The 18,728-nt window shown below is 50.9% G+C and overlaps 1 protein-coding gene across 1 annotated transcript in view; it reads left to right on the top strand.

Annotated features, from left to right (window-relative positions):
* The first annotated feature begins 2,269 nt into the window (after positions 1–2,269).
* The window catches only part of foxo6 (forkhead box O6), a 59,778-nt gene continuing 43,319 nt past the window's right edge, over positions 2,270–18,728 (top strand). Inside the window, exon 1 of the mRNA XM_062962918.1 lies at positions 2,270–3,536. Coding sequence (XP_062818988.1) covers positions 3,012–3,536 — 525 coding nt within the window. The 5' untranslated portion in view covers positions 2,270–3,011. The remainder of the gene's footprint in view (positions 3,537–18,728) is intronic.

The following is an 18,728-nucleotide window of genomic DNA, read 5'->3' as shown; positions in this document are numbered from 1 at the left end:
CTCCAAGGGCAAGGCTGGTAATTACAGCTCCGGTCTGCCTATGGCCGTGCCTGCCTTAATGCCTTGCATTGCATGGTGGTGAGGTCATAGGGAGTGACCAGCCCAATTATAGGGGAGAGCGCTCTGCTGTGCCTCCCACTGGTGCACCAGTCAAGTGCGGATGGTGGGACGGGGAGAGAGAAGGTTGGCTTCAAGGAGCTCTCAAGGTTTGTTCCTTCAGGCATTTTGGCACTTTCACTGCCAGATTTGGATCATTATCCACAGTGACCTTCTGGAAGATGAAGCCCCATATGTGGCCTTCAAGGCTAAAGGCCATATAAAATCCAGATTACTTGCTTTGAATTGGATTATATGGCAGTATAGACTCACATAATCCAATTCAAAGCAGATAAACTAGATTATCGGATACTGTGGACCGACTACTGCTCAGTGGCGTGGCTGTAACAGCCGCATGGCACTGCCTGGCTTCCCCTTGTCTCTGAGCATGCACATCTCGGAGGAGAGCATTGGTGCTCCCTCACCGCCGGGCCCGTCTCCTTTGGCTTGGCCGGGTGGGCAGAGGCCTGTGCTCGGGAGGGAAGCTGGCCGGCCTCCAGCCCAGGTGCTCTGCCTTCCAAAGGGCAGGCGGGCGGGCGGGCACGCCTTCAGTGTCCTCAGCCCAACCTGCTGAGCCCTACACAAAGGAACTCCAGACACCTTGAATGTGCTTGTTGCACCTGGCAGGGCTCTGGCTGTGCTGCGGGGAGACCAAGCCTCCTGTGCCAGCCAAAGATAACCGGAGCCCAAACATGCCGCCTCCTCCAGTCTGAGATGTTGGAGAGAGGATGAGTGAGTCAAGGAGCTGCCGCTGCTCAGGAGTGTCACGTATGGAAAGCCAGCAGTTGTGTCCAACCATGGGAAGTCAGGGGGTGGAGGCACTTGGGCAGGAGAAGGGCCGCTCCTCTGCACCTCCGGAGTCTTGTATGCAGATGACACCCAACTCTATGGCTCCTTCCCACCTAGAGCCAAGAAAGCGGTCCTGACGCTAAACCAGGGCCTGTCCTTCCTCTTGGACTGGACAAGGGCAAACCAATCGGAACTTAACCTAGAGGAGGCAGAGGTGCTCCTGGTCAGTCGGAAGGCAGGTCAGGGAAGAGGGACCCGACCTGTGCTGGAGGGTTCAAATGGCAGGAAAGGAGAGTCCGCCTGAACATGAGGAGGAACTTCCTGGCAGTAGGAGAGCTGTTCAGCAGAGGAACTCTCTGGCTCGGAGTGGGTGGAGGCTCCTTCCTTGGAGGCTTTTAAACAGAGGCCGGATGGCCATCTGTCGGGATGCTTGGATGCTCCTGTGGCCCCTCCCAGCTCCTCCTTCCTATGCCTTCTCGGTGTAGCTGTGAACAGGCAGGGCCTCAGGCAGAGGAGCTCTCTTCGAAGCGTGGCGATTATTTGGGGGCGGGTCCCGACGAAATCGCCCCGAGTGGGCCTCAGGTGGAGGAGGGGGCGGGGCGCCGCCTGCCGCGTCACGAAGGGGCGTGGCTGGGCCGGTGGAGCGCGCCCGGCGGAGGAGCCCCGTCGCCCCGGTTACCGGCGGGGAATCAAGGCGAGGCGCGTCACTGGGGAGGCTCCCCTCGCCGGCCCCGCCCCGCCCCTCTGGCCCGCCCTCTTTCGGAATGAGCCAATGGGAGCGCGCCTGAGCCCAGCCCGTGCCCCTTTTCTCCTTCCTCCTTTCGGGGGGAGAAGGCGGAGGGGAGCGGTCCTTCATGAGCTGCCCTGGGGTCACGGCACGCGTGGAGGCCTCTCCCCGAAACCGAGTCCCATTGATCCCTAGTGGCCGGGCATGGCGGGGGGGGGGGGGGGTCTCAAGGCAGGGCTGGGAGTGGGAAGGGGAGATGGACATCACCAGAGAGAGGGAGAGACCCTTATGGCGGGTTCAGCGCTCCAGCACGCGCAAGCGCCCCCCCCCCCCGCTACACCAGGAAAGGAAGGGAGGGAGAAAGGAAGGGAAGGAGGGAGGAAGGAACGAAGGAAGGAAGAAGGAAGGAAAGGAAGGAAGGAAAAGAAGGAAGGAGGGAAGGAAGGAAGGAAGGAAGGAAAGGAAGACAGAAGGAAGGGACCCGGGGGGAGGCCCGTCCGTCTCCCTCCCTCCCTCCCCCCGCCGCCGGGGAAAACCCGGCTTGTTGTGATCACGTGGTTCGGCTGGCGCACCCAGACGGAGGGAGGAAGCCGGGCAGCGAGCCGAGCGGAGGAGGCGGGAGGGGGGAGGGCGGGCGGGCGGGCGCCTCCTGATCCTCCGCCCCGCTCGCGCCAGGTGCGGCGCAGGCCACGCCCCCTCCCGGGCCCTCGTCTGGCGGGCTCCCCCTCCCTCCGCCCCTCCGCTCCCGCGCGTGCCTCTCGTCGCCGCCCCCTCCCTCCCTCCCTCCCTCCCTCCCTCCTCCGGAGCGTGCTGCCTGTTTGCCGGATCCCCAGAGAGAGGTGGCGCCCGGTTGGGGCGGCAGGAGCGCAGCAGCAGCAGCAGCGGGAGGAGGAGGAGGCGGGGCGGGAGGAGGGCGCGGCGGGCGGGGAGCCGCCGAGAGCAGGAGGAGGAGGCGGCCCCGCAGGTGACCGGGCTGCGCGCAAGTGTGTGAGAGAGAGAGAGAGAGCGGGAGAGAGAGAGACAGCGCCTGCCTGCCTTCTTTCCCTCCCCTCCCCCCCCCCCGCCAGGTGCGCAGAGAGAGAGAGAGCCGAGAGAGGCGCCTTCCGAGGGACGGGCGGCTGCTGCGGGGCCGGGGTCTCTGCGCGCCGCCCCCTCCCGCTCGTGCTCATCTGTTGCTCGCGCGGCGCCGTTCCTCCTCGGAGGGAGAAGCCCCTCCCCCGCCAAGCCCCTCCCCCTCCCGACCCACTTCGGGGCGATGCTGCCGCCGCCGCGCCTGATGCCGCCGCTCCCTCCGTCTCCTTCTCCGCCGCCGCCGAGCGCCGCTTCCTGAGGGGCCGGGACCGGGCCGCGCGAGGAGGGGCGCCCTGCCTCCCCCCTCCCGGGGTCCCTTCGGCGGAGCATGGGCGAGAAGGCGCTGGACCCGGACTTCGCGCCCCGGAGCCGGCCGCGCTCCTGCACCTGGCCGCTGCCCCAGCCGGGCTTCCCGGGCGCCGAGGAGGAGGAGGAGGAGGAGGAGGGCGAGGAGGGGGAGGGGGACGAGGAGGAGGCGGCGGCGGAGGGGGGCGGGGCGGGCGGGGGCAGGAGGCGCGCCTTGCCCGGCGGAGGCGGCGGGGCCGAGAACCGGGCGGGCGGCGGGGGGCCTGGGGCGCCCGTGCCCCCCTCCTCCTCCGCCGCCGCCGCCGCCCCCCCCTCGGCCGCCCCCCCCTCGCTGGAGCCCGGGCAGCAGCAGCAGCAGCAGGTGCGGAAGGCCAAGACCTCCCGGCGCAACGCGTGGGGGAACCTGTCCTACGCGGACCTGATCACGCGCGCCATCGAGAGCGCCCCCGAGAAGCGCCTCACGCTCTCCCAGATCTACGACTGGATGGTCCGCTTCGTGCCCTACTTCAAGGACAAGGGCGACAGCAACAGCTCCGCCGGCTGGAAGGTACGTCCGTGCCCACCCCCCCTCCCCCCCCCCCCCACGCGCGCCTTCCTCCAACTTCGCCTGGGGGGGGGGGGGCTGCCGGGCTGGAGCGCCTTCCCTCCCTTTCGCGGGTGGGTACAGGTGGCGGCGGGGGGGGGGGGCGGTCCAGGACGGGGGGGGGCTTGCGTCGCCGGGGCTGCCTTCCTTCCCGGGCACCGTGGCTCCAGGGGGCGGGGGGAGGGGCCCCACCCCGCAAAGCCCCAGCGGAAGCGCCTTCACCGGATCGGGGTGCCCGGATGTCAGCCCGCCTGGGACAACCTCGGCCCCCCTCCCTCCGGGTGTTGTGGACTCCAAGCAGAGCCGGCCCTAGGTATTTTTCAAGTGTAGGTGAATAGAATTTTGGCGCCCCCCACCACCACCAATTACTGAAAAATAAAAGCGTTGGATAAGCAAAAATGTTGGATAATAAGGAGGGATTAAGGAAAAGCCTATTAAACATCAAATTACATTAAGATTTTACAAATTAAGCACCAAAACATCATGTTTTACAACAAATCAACAGAAAAAGCAGTCTCGACTGTCCCCCCGTATGTTTTGCGCCCAAAGTGACCGCTTAATTCGCCTCCTTGTTGGACGGGCTCTGACTCCAAGCCCCCCAAGAACTCCCTAGAGCTGCGGGATGATGGAACTGGGGGGGTCGGCCTCCAAAACCCCTTGAGGGAGGGGGAGGGCCCAGGTCTGCCCTGGCCTGGTCTGCCCTGGCCTGCCCTCCCCTGACCGCTGGACTGGAGCTCAAGCTGTGTTGTCTGGCAGTGTAGATGGGAAGAGGGCGAAGCTGGGCCAGGCCTGGTCTGAGAGAGGCCGCTTTCCTTGGTGGTTTCCTGAGGGATCTTTGCCACGGGGGGGGGGGGGGGGGGAGCAGGTGCATGGAGAGGGTGATGTGACACCTGCAGAGCCGGTGGGAGCCAGGGGCCGGCGGATTGGGAGGTGGCAGAAAGAAGGAGGGCCTGGCCGGCTTCGGGAGCGAGCGTGAGTGGAAGTGGGCAAGGAAGCTGCTGCTGGAGGTCTTGTCCAAACCCCCCCCCCTCCCCTCCCCTTGAATGGGGCACCAATTGCTGGAGTGCCAGGATCCTGAGGATTTGACAGGCGACTCTTTTCCCTCCCCCCCCCCCCCCGCCGCTCCTGCACATGATGATGCAACTGAGGATGATTTCCCCTGGGGAAAGTATTTCTCCACCGGCGGGAAGCGTGTGCCCAGGTTGCGCTCTGCAAGGCAGGAAGCCGAAGGTGCCGCCCGACCATCCACAGATGCCATGAGGAACTCTGCCGGCCTTTGATGAGCCCTCCCTCCCTTCCTCCCCCCCCCCCCCCCCCCGCACAGGGCACGCCTGCTCATTAGCCTAATGGGACTTGCTGCGCCTCTTCTTCTCTCCCTCCCTCCCTCCCTCCCTCCCTCCTGTCTGTTTCTGATGCCTTGGTGCTGGGGCGTGTTCCTTTGCCTTCGAGGGAGAGCCGGAAAGTGCGCTGACCAAGGGATGAGAGGGAATCTTGTGGCACTGGGGTGGGGGCAGCAGGAAGACCGACTGTGGGGTTATTTCACCCACTCGCCTGCCCCCGATACACAGAGATGCTGAATAAAATGCATCTCTTCCCTTTTACTGTGATTTGGTGTCAAAGTGTGTTGCACTCCACACTTATAAAGAAAGCAAGAGTATGGCAGGGGTGGGGGGGAGACCCTCCCTCTTCTTTAGTCCAGTTGAGCCGCATCCAGAGGAAGCCCAGTTTGCCCACCTCTTGCAACATCCATAGCCACTTCAGACAAGGGGGCCAAAAGGTGTCAGGTTCAATGGGGGGCCGTGGTCCTTCCTCACTATTTTGCCCTCCAGCCATGCTCTAATACCATGGGCAGTCACTCGTATCCGAGTAGGATTGTGCTTCAGAGTAGAGTCTTAGCGGTGGATCTGTCAGTGACTGTGAAGGCCTGTTCTGGATCCACATGCCATTCCCATTGAGATCACAGATTTCCCGGTGGAAGGAAAGCGGTCACAACAGGGGTCTGCTTGACATGCCTTCTTCCTTTTGGCACACTTCTTCCTTTCTCCCTGTGTTTGTGCCTCGTCAAAATCCATAGCACCACTGGTCACAACTGACCTCCGGTTAGAACACTCAAGTACCAGAGCCTCCCAGTTCTCAGTGTTTGTACCACATTTTTTTAGTTTAGTGTTCAGCCTATCTTTAAATTTATTTTATTGTCCATTGACATTCTGTTTTCCTTTCTTAAGTTGGAGATAAAGTATGGTAACTGCTTTGGGAGACAGTGGTCAGACGTTCGGGCTATAATAAACACTACCTTGAATCAGGTGGGCTTCGGGGGCCCAGTTTGCCTTGGGATTAAGAACACTCTCATGAATAGCACTGACTTCCAGATTCATGTTTGCCTGCTATAACCCCTTCTCTGTGTTTGGTTCCTTGGCCACAGTTGAAGAGACAGGTTTGAATCCTTGCGTTTCAGTGCTTTTGGACCTTAAGGAGTATGAGCCCAAGAGAAGTCCTGCTGAATTAAAGGAAGGATCTGCTATGCTAGATCATTCCATCTCGCCTGGAATGGACAGGCTACACCAACCAGTATCATCTGCCTATGGTCCCCGGCTGAGAAGAGCCATTTTTCCTTACATCAGATACTAGTGAGTGTCCTGCTTCTCACCATAGCTGGCCAGGTATCGCTAGGAAGCCCACAAGTGGGGCATACGTGCCTTTATTTATTTGTTTTCTACCTTTCTCTGAAATCAGAGTCAAAGTGGGACTTCAATGCAAAATAGCCTTCTCCTTAGCATTTGGGTTTCATTAATATGTTGCCTCTGAGAAATATTTGTGTTGTGCAGATTTGTTTCAGTAAGACGTGTCCTACATAAACCCAAGGGAAAGCCGTGGCAGCCCTCTGTCAGCACTGCTGTGTGACTTGAGTCTCCAGCACTGTTTTTGTTAGCATTGGGTTTAGAGGCTCCTGTCTGAAATCATGGACCATTTCATTGGACAATTGATGTGCAGATAAGACAAAGTTCTGCAAAAGAGTGTCTCATCCTGTCAAACCGAAGTTGTCTGGACAAAACCTTGAAAGGACTCAACGCTAATTAACTTTCTGTCAAGAAAGTTAATCTGCTAGGCAGCTGCTTCTCTTTTTTTTCCTCTCTCTCCCTTCTGATTTTCTCAGGATTACTGATTTCTCTGCGATGTAAAGGTCCCACGTCCCATGATTAGGTGTAGTGGCAATGGAGCAAAATAGAGATGTTTTTGCAACTTGGATTCAGATGGTGCCTACTGATGAAATTTGTATGATGCCATTGGTATCTTGATAAAGCAAACCAGTGGAGAGCACAATGTGGCTAATATGACCATGTTCCAACCAAGCTGATAAAAAGAGAAATGCATGCAGAGTGGTTCAAATTGCCTTAGTTAGGATGCCAAAAGGTCTCTTTGTTCCAATGGCACAGTAATCTTTGGGAAAGGATCGTATCTCAGTAGTGGCAGCTTGGTAGTGGTAGTTGGTGAATTATGATGGTGTCGACTGAATGTATACCATAGTGGTTCATTTTTGGGTCATTGAAAATGTAAATGTAAACAAGCAGCTTGGGGGGTGGCCCATGGCCTTTGGTGTCTCTACAATAGTGCACAAAGCATGAGAAATAAACTAGATGAACTTGAACCTAATACCGTCAAGCAAATATGATATGGTTGATATCACTGAAACCTGGTGAGACAAATCTTATGATTGGAATGTAGTAATAGTTATACTATTTTGGAGAAATAGACCTAATAAGAAAGGAGGAGCAATAGCATTGTATATCAAGGATGTTTACACCAGTGAGAAGGTCCATGATATAAATCCTAGAAGCCAAGAGTATCTAGATAAAATTTAAGGAGGGGAAGAATTAATAGGAATGTCATTGTGGGGGTCCACTACAGATTTCCAAGCAAGGCTGGATGGAACTGAATGATGTCTTCCTAGAACAGATGACCACACATTCAGTGAAGATAGATGTAGTAGTAATGGGAGTTTCCTACTATCCTGATATATGTTGGAAGACAAACTCTGCCAATAATCACAGGTTGAACAAATTCTTCGCTTGCCTTGCAGACAGTTTTATGGGGATCAGCTCTTTTCGATCTGATTCTAATCAATAGTGATGACCTGGTAAATGGGCTGGAAGTGTCAGGTCCCTTAGGCAGGAGTGACCATGTCCTTCTAGAGTTTGTTACATAGCAGAAAAGGGAAAGCAACCACACTCAGATATGCACTCTGTCCTTTAAGAAAGCTGACTTCAGCAAACTTGTCCCTCTCTCTCCTTTTTCTTCTGTTCACAGCAACCATGTGAGGCATTTACTTATTTAGTAGATTATTTATTTAATAGATGTTAAATCTGAAAGATATTGTCTGCCTCAAGGTCACTTAGTGGGTGGATCTGAACCTGGTTAATATCCATGGCCTTGGAGGCCTAGGACTCTCAGATCCCACAGCTGGAATCCCTGTTGAGTGACGGAAACTGACGGGTGAAGATGGGCAAGGCACACTCTCTTAGCCTAGGAGTAAGGCAGTGATAATCGTTCTCTGAACAACTCTTGCTAAGAAAGCCCTATCATAGGATTACCACAAGTTGGGAGTCCTCTTGAAGCCACATAACAACAACAAAAGCAGTTCCACTGTCGTATTTCTGTTTTTATTTAATATTTTATGTCCCCCAGTTCTCTGGATTTCCAGCGTAATCCTACTGTCCAGGCAGCGATGGTTCTTCTATTGTAGGCTAAGACATTAGTGCCAGTGGTTCTGTCCTCTGCTTCTCCCTTAGAGCTTGTAATTACTTACTCACGGACTACAGCTCCCATAATCCCCTGTCTGGTAACACATGTCCTTCCTAGCTGGGAGATTCGAGAAGCTGTACGTACTCCAAGACAATAGCATTTCCCAACTCTGTTTTCTGCTTGCCCTGCGCTGTGATTGGCAGGAAGGGATATGGATCATAGCTCTGGGATTTTCGAAACCTCCTCCTCCTCACCCTGGTGCTGGGCTTCACCACTGCTATGCTGTTCACGTGTGGCGAGGCTCTTTGCTGTTTTCTGATGCGGCAGAGAAGGCCCTGGTGAGTGACAGTTCTGCTTAATTAGGGAGTTGTTATTTTATCAATTCCAAAGTGCTTGAAGTTTTCTGCTCCAGCTCATGCATTCCACTTGTTAATGGGAAACCAACACCCTCTGTCAAAGAAGCAGGAGCTCTGATGCATTTTCAAGCACTCTTTGTGCCACTTTGACATCCAAAATATAACAATAAAGCGATCAGCCAGTGGATGCCTGTTTGATATAGGCCTGTCAGTGCCGGAAACTTTAATCTCCGAGCCTTCTTACTTTTCCCTTTGCCTACATTTTAGGAAGAGGCTTCTTCGTGACAAGGCTAGAAACTAGCAAAGTGGCATAATTCTCTCAAGGGCTCAAGAAGGATCAATTATTTACCTAGGTTGTGTCAACTTCTTGTAATTCCTGACAGTTTCCTTGGTCAGGTAGCAGTGTGTCCTCCTCTTGAGAAAGAAAGACCATAGGAAAGGACCGTGGTTTCAGGGCAGTGTCCTTGCTTTGCAGGCAGGAGATTCTAGGTCAATCCCTTTAAGATCTCCAGCTGGAAGGACCAGGTAGGAAGGTAGGGAAAGACCCTGAAGAGTGGACAACCCTGGGCTGGAAAGATAGGAGGGAGCCTTGGGGAAGTTACTTTTTTAGCTACAACTCTGTTGCCTGAATTCCCCGTGTTTTGGTAGGCTTCAGGAGCAGTGTTTGAAAGGATCACAAGATTGCAGAATCCTTATGGGTAGGGGTATTTTCACACTTTCAAGATTTATAGTGTGATATCAGTCCACAATTACTTAAGAATCCTACAATTTTATCAAAATCAGGTATTTGGGGACTTTCATGTAGGTTTTCTGGCCACTGCACTGGGGGTAACTGCATTTCAGCAGAGGTTCCTGCCTTGCATGTATGTGTGTGCATGCATGTTCATGCGTGTCTGGGTCTTATGCCCATGAGACAAGGGGAAAAACAATTTTGCCAAACTTCGTTCATGCTTTTGCCTTGTTACAAAAGTTACAAAACATGGAAGTATACTGTATATACTCGAGTATTATCCTAGTTTTTCAGCCCTTTTTTAGGGCTGAAAAAGCTCCCCTCGGCTTATACTCGAGTGAGGATCCTGGCTGGCTTATGTTCGGGTCGGCTTATACTCAAGTATATAGGTAATCAGACTTAGACAGTCTTATCTTATTAAAGTCTCATTATTATTATCATAAACTGCAATTTTATGTAAATATTCAAAAACATTTAACCTATTGATGCCTCAAATAACGTAATTTTATTAGTATCTATTTTTATTTTTGAAATTCACCAGTAGCTGCTGCATTTCTCACCCTCATCTTATACTCGAGTTAATAGTTTTTCCCAGTTTTGTGATAAAATTAGGTGCCTCGGCTTATATTCAGGACGGTTTATACTCGAGTATATACAGTACGTCCCTGTTACGGAACACAGTAACAAAAGCATTAACAGTGTTGATCCTTCCTATTTAAAAAGTAATGCTCAAGAACAAAGTTACTTTGTTAACTCAAGTCTACCTGCGTACAAATAAAATAAACTTCCACATAGATAGGAGTCTTTGATACGCTGTTGCCGACTCTTTTATTGTTTGTGGCGAGTTGACATAGGACTTCCTATATTTGGGCGATTTCTGTGTTGTGAACTCTTAACTGCATGGGGAAGGAGGATCCTTTGATTGGAGAACACGCTTGCTCCTCCCTCTTCGGCGTTAGATTTTCCTCTGTTTCTTTAACATTTTCTTTCCCTTCCTTTTTCATCCCTCCCTCCCTCCCTCCTTTCCTCCCCTTTTTTCACCTTTCTGGAATTGCTTTTCATGCAGTGCTAACTGCTGAAGTAACACAAACCTGCTAAATGGTCCAGCTTTATGACAGCATAAAATGATACTACAGCAGTGAGTAGAGCTTTATTAAACCCCAGGGACAGGCTGCAAATGAACAGCTTGCTCTCCTCTTAGCTTTCGCGGGTGTGTTTGTGTGTGTTCATAACTGCGGGCATAAAAAGTACATTTAAGGTGCCACTTCCACGTTTCAAAGGGAGCTTCCCCCACCTCCCTCTTCTTCCTGCAACAATATTGTGCGTGTGAATAATGTTAGGTCCTTAAGATGCAAAAACCATTTCCAGGATTTTGGGCTAATACTTTGGAAGACCTTGAAAATATTGAAAATGATGCACCCAGAAGAGCATTAGCACAGCTCAGGCTTGCTCCTCGGCCAGATCTGAACAGATGGGACTTGAAACCCTCCTTAGGGTTGCTGCTTCGGGCTGAGATACAGAACACCTTGGCAACAAGTTGCATTTTGGATCTCAGTACCCAGACTCCCCCAGCAAGAGCACCAGTAAGCATTGGGTATTCTGGGAGCTGTAGCACCAAAGGTTTTCCCTGATGCTGACAGTGGATTCAACAAAAGGCCTTTGACACTTAATTTGTTGTTGGACTGATCTATCTGCCCATTTTATAATAGCCCATTCTTGAGGTGTTGCCAATGTTATATTGCACTTTATTGTCCATTTCAACTGTGAAATTACCTTCCCCATTTCGGCACATTCTGCACTGGGTTCTATGAATTAGTCTCCTGTTTTAATATTGTATGTTTCATGTCAATTTTAACAATTGTTTTTACTGATATTGATGTTTTTTATTGGTATAATTGTTTTATTGCTGTGTTATTGATATTTGATTGTTTTATCGGGCTAGGCCCCATATAAGCCACCCCGAGTCCCTTTGGGGAGATGGGGCGGGGTATAAAAATAAAGTTATTATTATTATTATTATAAAATGCATACTTCTGGCTTCTGAAGTGGAGCTGCTGCTTCTTTTAAACAAGGGTTTATTGCTCAGCTTTTGTATTCCTGCAAGAGGTTTTTTAAATAAAATCATCTTATGGGATGGCATGGCACACATGTTCTTAGAGCATGTGTCATTGATTTTATGCTGTTTGGAACATACATATTTAGGCTTGAAGAATACGCAGTACTGAAGCATCTTGGAGAATTCATCCCGTGGTAGTAGATTAACAACACGGGAAGGTGATTTATATGAATTCAGAACATTTGTCTGATCGATGATGAGGGTCTCGGGAGGCAGGCGTGCTTTCCACTCCCTGCAGCGCATTTTATTCCGACATCAGGGACTGAACACTGAAACCTCTGCACATGGTGCATGTGCTTTACCACTCAGTTGCAATCCTTAGAAAGAAATACTTAATCTCATGCTTATTCAATACATTTTTCTCCTGAAGTTTTACACACACCAATATATTCCCCACCTACAAGAGACCTGTGTAGTAGGTAAGGTAGAGAAGAAGGGATGGAGCGAAGGCAGGCAGGAAAGGCGAGGCCGTGCCGTAGTTGAGCAAGGATACGCAGGCAGGTCTCTTCAGGGCGACACTCCAGCCCAGGGGACCCCAACGCAGCCCCCCAAGGCCGTTGACCCCCGCCCCCCTCCCATACCTTTATACCTACACTGCCATATCAAATCCAGATTATTGCTTTGAGTTGGAGTAATGGCAGTGTAGGCTCATATAATCCAGTTCAAAGCAGATAATGTGTATTATCTGCTTTGATAATCAGGGTTATATGGCAGTGTAGAAGGGGCCTTAGGGTCTCCCTAAGTCTAAAACGCCTTGAAGGCACACAACAACAATCCTAATTGATCAGCCCAAAGCAGGCCCAGACTTTCCATTGAAATTCCTGATAAGTTTCTGTTAGTTAAAATTGTTCTTCATTATAAATACCGAATTGTTCATTCATAATGTTTTGCACTACAGATAAGATCTCTGCAGTGTGCATAGGAATCCCTTCGTGTTTGTTTCAAACTCTAATCAGGCCCCAACAGTCGGAGGGACCGTGAACCGGCCCTCGGCTTAAAGGGCTTGAGGATCCCTGCTGTAGCCGGCACACCAAGGCCGTGCTCAAGGCCCTTTCCTTGCTCTCCCAGGCTGTGTGGCCTGCTCGGGCGTTTGCTCAATGCACACCACTTGCTGGGTAACATGAAGTCTCTACTCCCCGCACTAGGCAATCGGTCTGTATACATCCTCCAGTCTGCAGTGGAGGCTTTTGTCTCACCCCCCCCCCAACATTCCTTTTAATTAGCCAACTGCCCCCCCACCATTCCTTTTAATTAGCCAACTCCCCCCCCCCACCCCCTTGAAGGTGCCTGAATGTTAGCTGAGGTGAAAGGCATTTAAGTGCATGGAAGGACACTCGGAGTAGCGTTGTTGCCCGTGCTCTGCTCCAGCACATTTTGGACAGCATCTGTTCATTATTATGTGTTGTCTTGGCAGCTTGCCAGCAAGGCACAAAGATTGCTTTCACCCACTGGAGGAGAAACAGCTGAGGAGAGGCCGAGTGGATGCGAGTGAGAGAAAGTGAGAGAGCTTAGGGTGAATGGGAGCCACACCATTTGCAACCCGGAACCAGTGCTTTCAGGCTGAAGATGGGTGTGGGAGAGGGAAACGCCAGCGTTCAGCGCTTATGGCTCAGCAGGAACAGACCTATTTTCTGCCAGGTGTGTCACAGACACAACAGAGCGGCTCCCAAATCCCCCCTGGGGTGAGTGGGAAGAACCGGCCCTTCTAGAACGTTCTCTGAGCAGGAGATCAGGGAGGGAGGGAGGGAGGGAGGGGCCGCAGCCGGTGTCGTTTCCTGCGCCCGAGCCCTTTGCTTGCTGTCTCGGCCGTCTTCTTCTTCTGCACCACTAGCAATGCGCGCCATAGGGTGATGTGTGGCATTTTCTAGGCCAGCACTTCTTTATGTTTTCCTACTCGAGGAGGCAAGATTTTTTTCCCTAAAATCGGTATAAAAATCCAACATTTACTGATCACAAATCAGCATTTGGAAGGCTTGCTAAACAGGCTGGTTTTCCTCTTTGTGGAGGACAGCTGAAGCATTTCCTGCAGAATCCACAGTAAACACATGGCATGTTGTTGCAGACAGATTGGTGTTGTTGGGAGGCATTCAGAAACCTTTATCTGTTGCCATTTTTTCATGACCCTAACATTGAGTGAAGGGGTTAAGAAGCCCTGCTCTAGGACACTCCGTTTTCATCATTTCCTCCCCTTATGCCGTTGGAGAGCTTGGCCATTTGAAGACACTCAACTACTTTTCTTCTCTGAGCCTCAATAAGGAGTTTTTTTCCCCTTCCAAGATTTTGCTGCCATGATTCTTGCTGACACGTACTATATTGGCCCATTTCTGCATAGTATTTACCAATTCCCTTCTGACACAAACCTAATAAGCACATTTTTGGGTTTTTCTTAATCTTCTGAATAATCATTTTGTTGGTTTCTTTAGTCACCTTTTTCAAACATGAAAGGGCTGTGATGAGCACAAAGGCTGGCCGGCATTTTTTACCTACCTAGTCTAGCGAAGCAGGTGAATACTGACTGTCTGCTCCGTCTATCTGTCCGTCCTTCCTTCCCCCATTTTTCTACCTTCTGGGAGTTGAAAACCAATTGACAACCATTGTGAATATCAATTATTCCAGAAAACATAATATCTTCCACTGCTTTCTGGAAAGTTATCAAGGACAGGGCTGGTCTTGGCTTGATTTGTCGTGGATGGGTGGAGGAGGTGTTGCTTCTGAGGAAGTGCCTTATATACATAATGACCTAGCTTTTCAAGATGCATTAATACACATTCCATTTATGCCACAATTAAACAGCTACGTGACAGAATAATTCCATATGGATGTGGCCAAAATGATCAAAGGCCTGGAACCCAAGTCCTATGAGGAGTGGCTAATGGAGTGGGTATGGATAGGTTGTTGAGCTTGGAGCGGGATAAGAGGGGATCATGTGGTAGCCGATTGTAAACACCTGAAAATATGTCATTTTGAAGGTGGACCACGGTCGTTTTCTGCTGCTCTAGAGATGGGGGCACATCTAGACCATATTTTTAAGCTGCCTCCAATCCACATGAAGGAGTAGTCAATGTCGATGTGCCCCAGGACACAGAGCAATGGATTCCAGCTTCAGGAAAAGAGATTTCACCTGAATATTAGGAAGAGCTTGCTGATGGTCATGGCTGTTCAGTTGTGGAATGCGCTGCCTCAAAGTCTGGTGGAATCTCTTTCTTTGGAGATTTTTAAACAGAGACCAGATGACTATCTGTTGTGAGTGTTTGGATTGTGTATTCTTGCATTGCAGGGCGTTCAGCTGAGCGGCCCTTCCAATTCTGTTTAAGAAAGGTTTAAACAATGTATTGTGTATGCAAGTAAAAACAACAACGAAAGAGCAGTCCTGTTAACATCAGGGATTTGGAACGGTTTAAATGTCTTTAAAGCAGGCCTGGGCCAACTTCGGCCCTCCCTCCCTCCCTCCAGGTGTTTTGGACTCTGACTCTCGCAATCCCTAACAGACCCCAAGTCCGATTTATTGCAGTTCTTCCCTTCTTAACTGGCATCTCGTCAAGTCAGTTAGAGTGAGCCCAAGTAGCTTATTTGGATTAAGGTAAATGCATTAAGAACAAGTTCATGGCAAAATGAATAGCGAAGGCTTGGTAGACAGGTAGGCTGGAAAGCCCTCTCCGAACCCTCCAGGTTGGACTACAATCCCCACCATCGCAGCCTGCATTCCTTTGGGCAGCTTGCATAATGGATACTATACAGGAACAACATTTTCTGGCATGCTAACTCTTAGTAATTCACAATTGGACCCATAGCTTAGTCATGGAGCCGCGCATCCGTTGCATATGAACGAGTTTAACTAAAAGGGTCAAGTTGCTGAGGAGAAGGAAGACCTTTGCCTGGGGAGCAGGAGAGCTTCCGCCGGCCGGTCAGAGAGCGTTCAATAGAAATACAACAGACTGGTTTAAGGTGTCTTCCTGTCCCTAAACTAGGGATTGCTGCTGAAACAATTGCCTAGGCTTTTACAGATGGCTGGAGAAAATGTTACCTGCTCTCTACCTCTGTATTCCTTTACTCTGTGTTCTCACTCTTGAAGTAAGTCTGTTATACCAGTTGACTTTCAGGAAAAGAACCCTGCTTGTAGGAATGTTGAAATGCTAAAACGGATAGGGGGGCCATTGACTTATATGGGAGAATCATATGTCCTTCTAAATGACAGTTTCTGTTCCAGGAATGAGCTTGTTTGGATCCCCTGCCCTCCTTTCCCTCTGTTCTTTGTGATGATTGTACCTGCAAATTGGTTGAGGAGAAGAAAGCGAGTCAAGCCAGAGAGAATGGATAGACAGACATGTATGAAAGAGGGCACGATGTGGAGAAGGCGGATAGTTTTTTCCTGTCTGTTGTCTAGTAGAATGTAGGGTCACCCAATGAAACTTCCACCATTCTTCTCAGAGAAGGAGAGGATTATTTTTAAAATAAGAGTTAAGGTAGAGTACTTACATTAACCCTTGGATAAGTCAGTCGTGTTGTTTGCTCCAAGTAAACAAAAGGAAGCTGTTCTTCACACAACATAATTTTGGTGCTTGGCCTAGTTTTGAAAGCTTTTGGCAAGTGGTTTGTTTTTTTTTCAAACCAAACTGGTACTTGTTTCCTATATATTTGCCCTTGCAATATGAAGACCGGTGGTTTCTATCTCACGGTCAAAACAGAGGGAAGTAAGAGCAAGAGTCAGAAATCAAAGCCTCCGTCGGCTGCTTTGGAAGAGCCTTAGTGTGGAATCCAGGAGCAAAATATCTCCCGACGCCAGTCTGAAGAAGGCTATTAACCAAAGGGTTGTCTATATTTTTATAGGACGTTAATGTGAAATTGGCATAAGGACATATTCTAATGTAGTGAGACTGTTATAGTATAGAGCAGTGGGTTCTGCGTAATATCTGTTCTTTACTGAATCATGGAATTTGAAGCAATCTCGGAGGTCTTCTAGGCTTGGCCAGTCCAGGAAATCTGCTCAGCATTCGTGAGAAGAAGAGGACAACCCAGTTTCTGCTCATAAACTTCTGCTGAAAACATTGTTACAGTCCTCACCTGGGGGGACTCTATTGCCAGAACACAACTAGGCCTGCCATCTGAAGCAATGGTCCTCCACCATCAACTCCGCTGGACCGAATGCTACGTTGTCTGAATGACCAAAGATCACCATTATCTCCCAAAGCAATGACTTCATTCTCAACTCAATAATGGAGAATGGAATGTCGGTGGACAGGAAAAGAGATTGAAAGGTGGGATTAAAGCCACCTGTAAAAACTGCGGCAGAGACACCGAGAGAAAACTGGGAAGCCTGGCCCTTGAGCATCTCACTGGAGGTCAGCCCCGGTGGCACAATGAGTTAAACCTTTGTGCCAGCAGCACTGCTGACCTGAAGGTTGGGTTGCTGACCTGAAAGTTGCCGGTTCGAATCTGGGGAGCTCCAGTTCCCCATGCAGGGACATGAGAGAAGCTTCCCACAAGGATGATACAATATCAAAACATCCGGGCATCCCCTGGGCAACGTCCTTGCAGATGGCCAATTCTCTCACACCAGAACCAATTTGCAGTTTCTCAAGTCGCTCCTGACATGAAAAAAAGAGCTGTGACCAAGAATGCTGTGGAATTCGAAGTGGCACGGATGGAGTGCGGAAGGGAGAAACGAGTTAAGAGGAAGAAGGCGCCTCAAGCCAGCCCTTCTACCTGGAAACCAATGCCCTCACTGCGGAAGAAAGAACATGCAGGTCAAGAATAGCTCCACCACCAAGACCCCGCACTTGGAAGGCAGTCAGTCATTCCCATAGACCATGAGGGGGGAACGGCTCTGTATGAGCCAAATCCAGATAACGGAGTTAAGGTGAGTTGAGAGGCTGTCGTTAATGTGAAGGCTCTGGGCTGCCCTGTTTCCCCCTCTGAGCAGAGATGCTGCGGAGGACCCAGACATCGGTTAGGAAATGCCAGCCCCATCAATCCCTCCTTCCTCTCTGGATCCATACTCCCCTCCCTGCCTCCTTTTTAGACTGTCAAACCTACTTGAGTCCCAGAGATGTCGGCTGCTGTTTTATTGCTGCCATGCGATAGGCACAGTTCCCTCTTCTGCTGCTTTATGGCTGCACTTTGTTCTGATTGGATTAGAAGTTTCAATGTTTAAGAGAGCATAATAATACATTTTAATACCGAAAACAATTGCTTTTTAAAATAGTTCTGCTTCGAACTGAAGTCCCTCCTCCTTCCCCAATTTGATTTATCCCTTTTCTCAGAGTGGAATTTAATGCTAATAGGAGCAATCGTTTCATGTTTTGATTCTTTGACTGTTTGGAAAACTTTCGCTGCAAAGAGGAATTATGGCGTTATTAAGAGTCCATTAAAAGAGAGGTTGCCTAACGATGCTGGTGAGTAACTGCAAGGCAGGCGAGGGATTGGGAAAGGGAGGCAAGGAACCCGTTTTGTGGGACCTCTTTTCCACGCGTGGTTCCTTAGCTCTGATATAACGCCCTCAGCAGTAATTGCAATCAAGCCCATTATATTAGCGATTTTTTTCACCCAAGTGGCTGAGGGGGGAAAGGAAAGGGCCTGAGTCTGTTAGGAATGGTGGGAGTTGCAGTCCAAAACATCTGGAGGGAGGGCCAGTTTGCCCATGCCTGGGCTAGAGCGTTAAGATTGGCCAGGGATGTCCTGCTCTCAGTCCAACCGACCTTCACAGAAGGAGGGCTGAAGATGGCCCATGCCTGCTGTGAGCAGTAAATAAAATTGAATTGACAGGTAAGTGGGAGAGGGGAAGAGAGACCGAGCGAAAGCACGGCAAGGCTGCTACCTCCTCTCCCCTCCCCTCCGCGATGTCGTGTGGTGGAATCCTCTGGTCCCCTGGCCTGCCCACGACCCCATCCCGGCGCCGCCAGCAGCCAGCCAACCAGCCTGCCTGCCTTCCTTCCTTCCTTCCTTCCTTCCTTTGCACGCAAGGCTGCCCCAGATCTCTGGCTGGGCTGGCGGTCTGCTTCCAGCCATAGACAGCATGCTGCCCCTCCTCGCTGGCTGCTCTTTGGCAGCTCTTGGCCTGCCTTGCCTGCCCTAAGTGTGCGGAGGACTCTCTAGGCGCAGCTGCTGCCAAGGCGGAAATGGGGATTATGTGCTGTGTTACAGAAGAATGGGGTGGGGTGTGTGGGGTGGAAGGGAAGGGGGGCTGCCAAGGCTTGGAACACACGTAACGGAATGTG

The sequence above is a fragment of the Anolis carolinensis genome, unplaced genomic scaffold (assembly GCF_035594765.1).
Source record: "Anolis carolinensis isolate JA03-04 unplaced genomic scaffold, rAnoCar3.1.pri scaffold_10, whole genome shotgun sequence".
Taxonomy (NCBI): Eukaryota; Metazoa; Chordata; class Lepidosauria; order Squamata; family Dactyloidae; genus Anolis; species Anolis carolinensis.
This window is presented reverse-complemented; position numbering and strand designations above follow the sequence as displayed.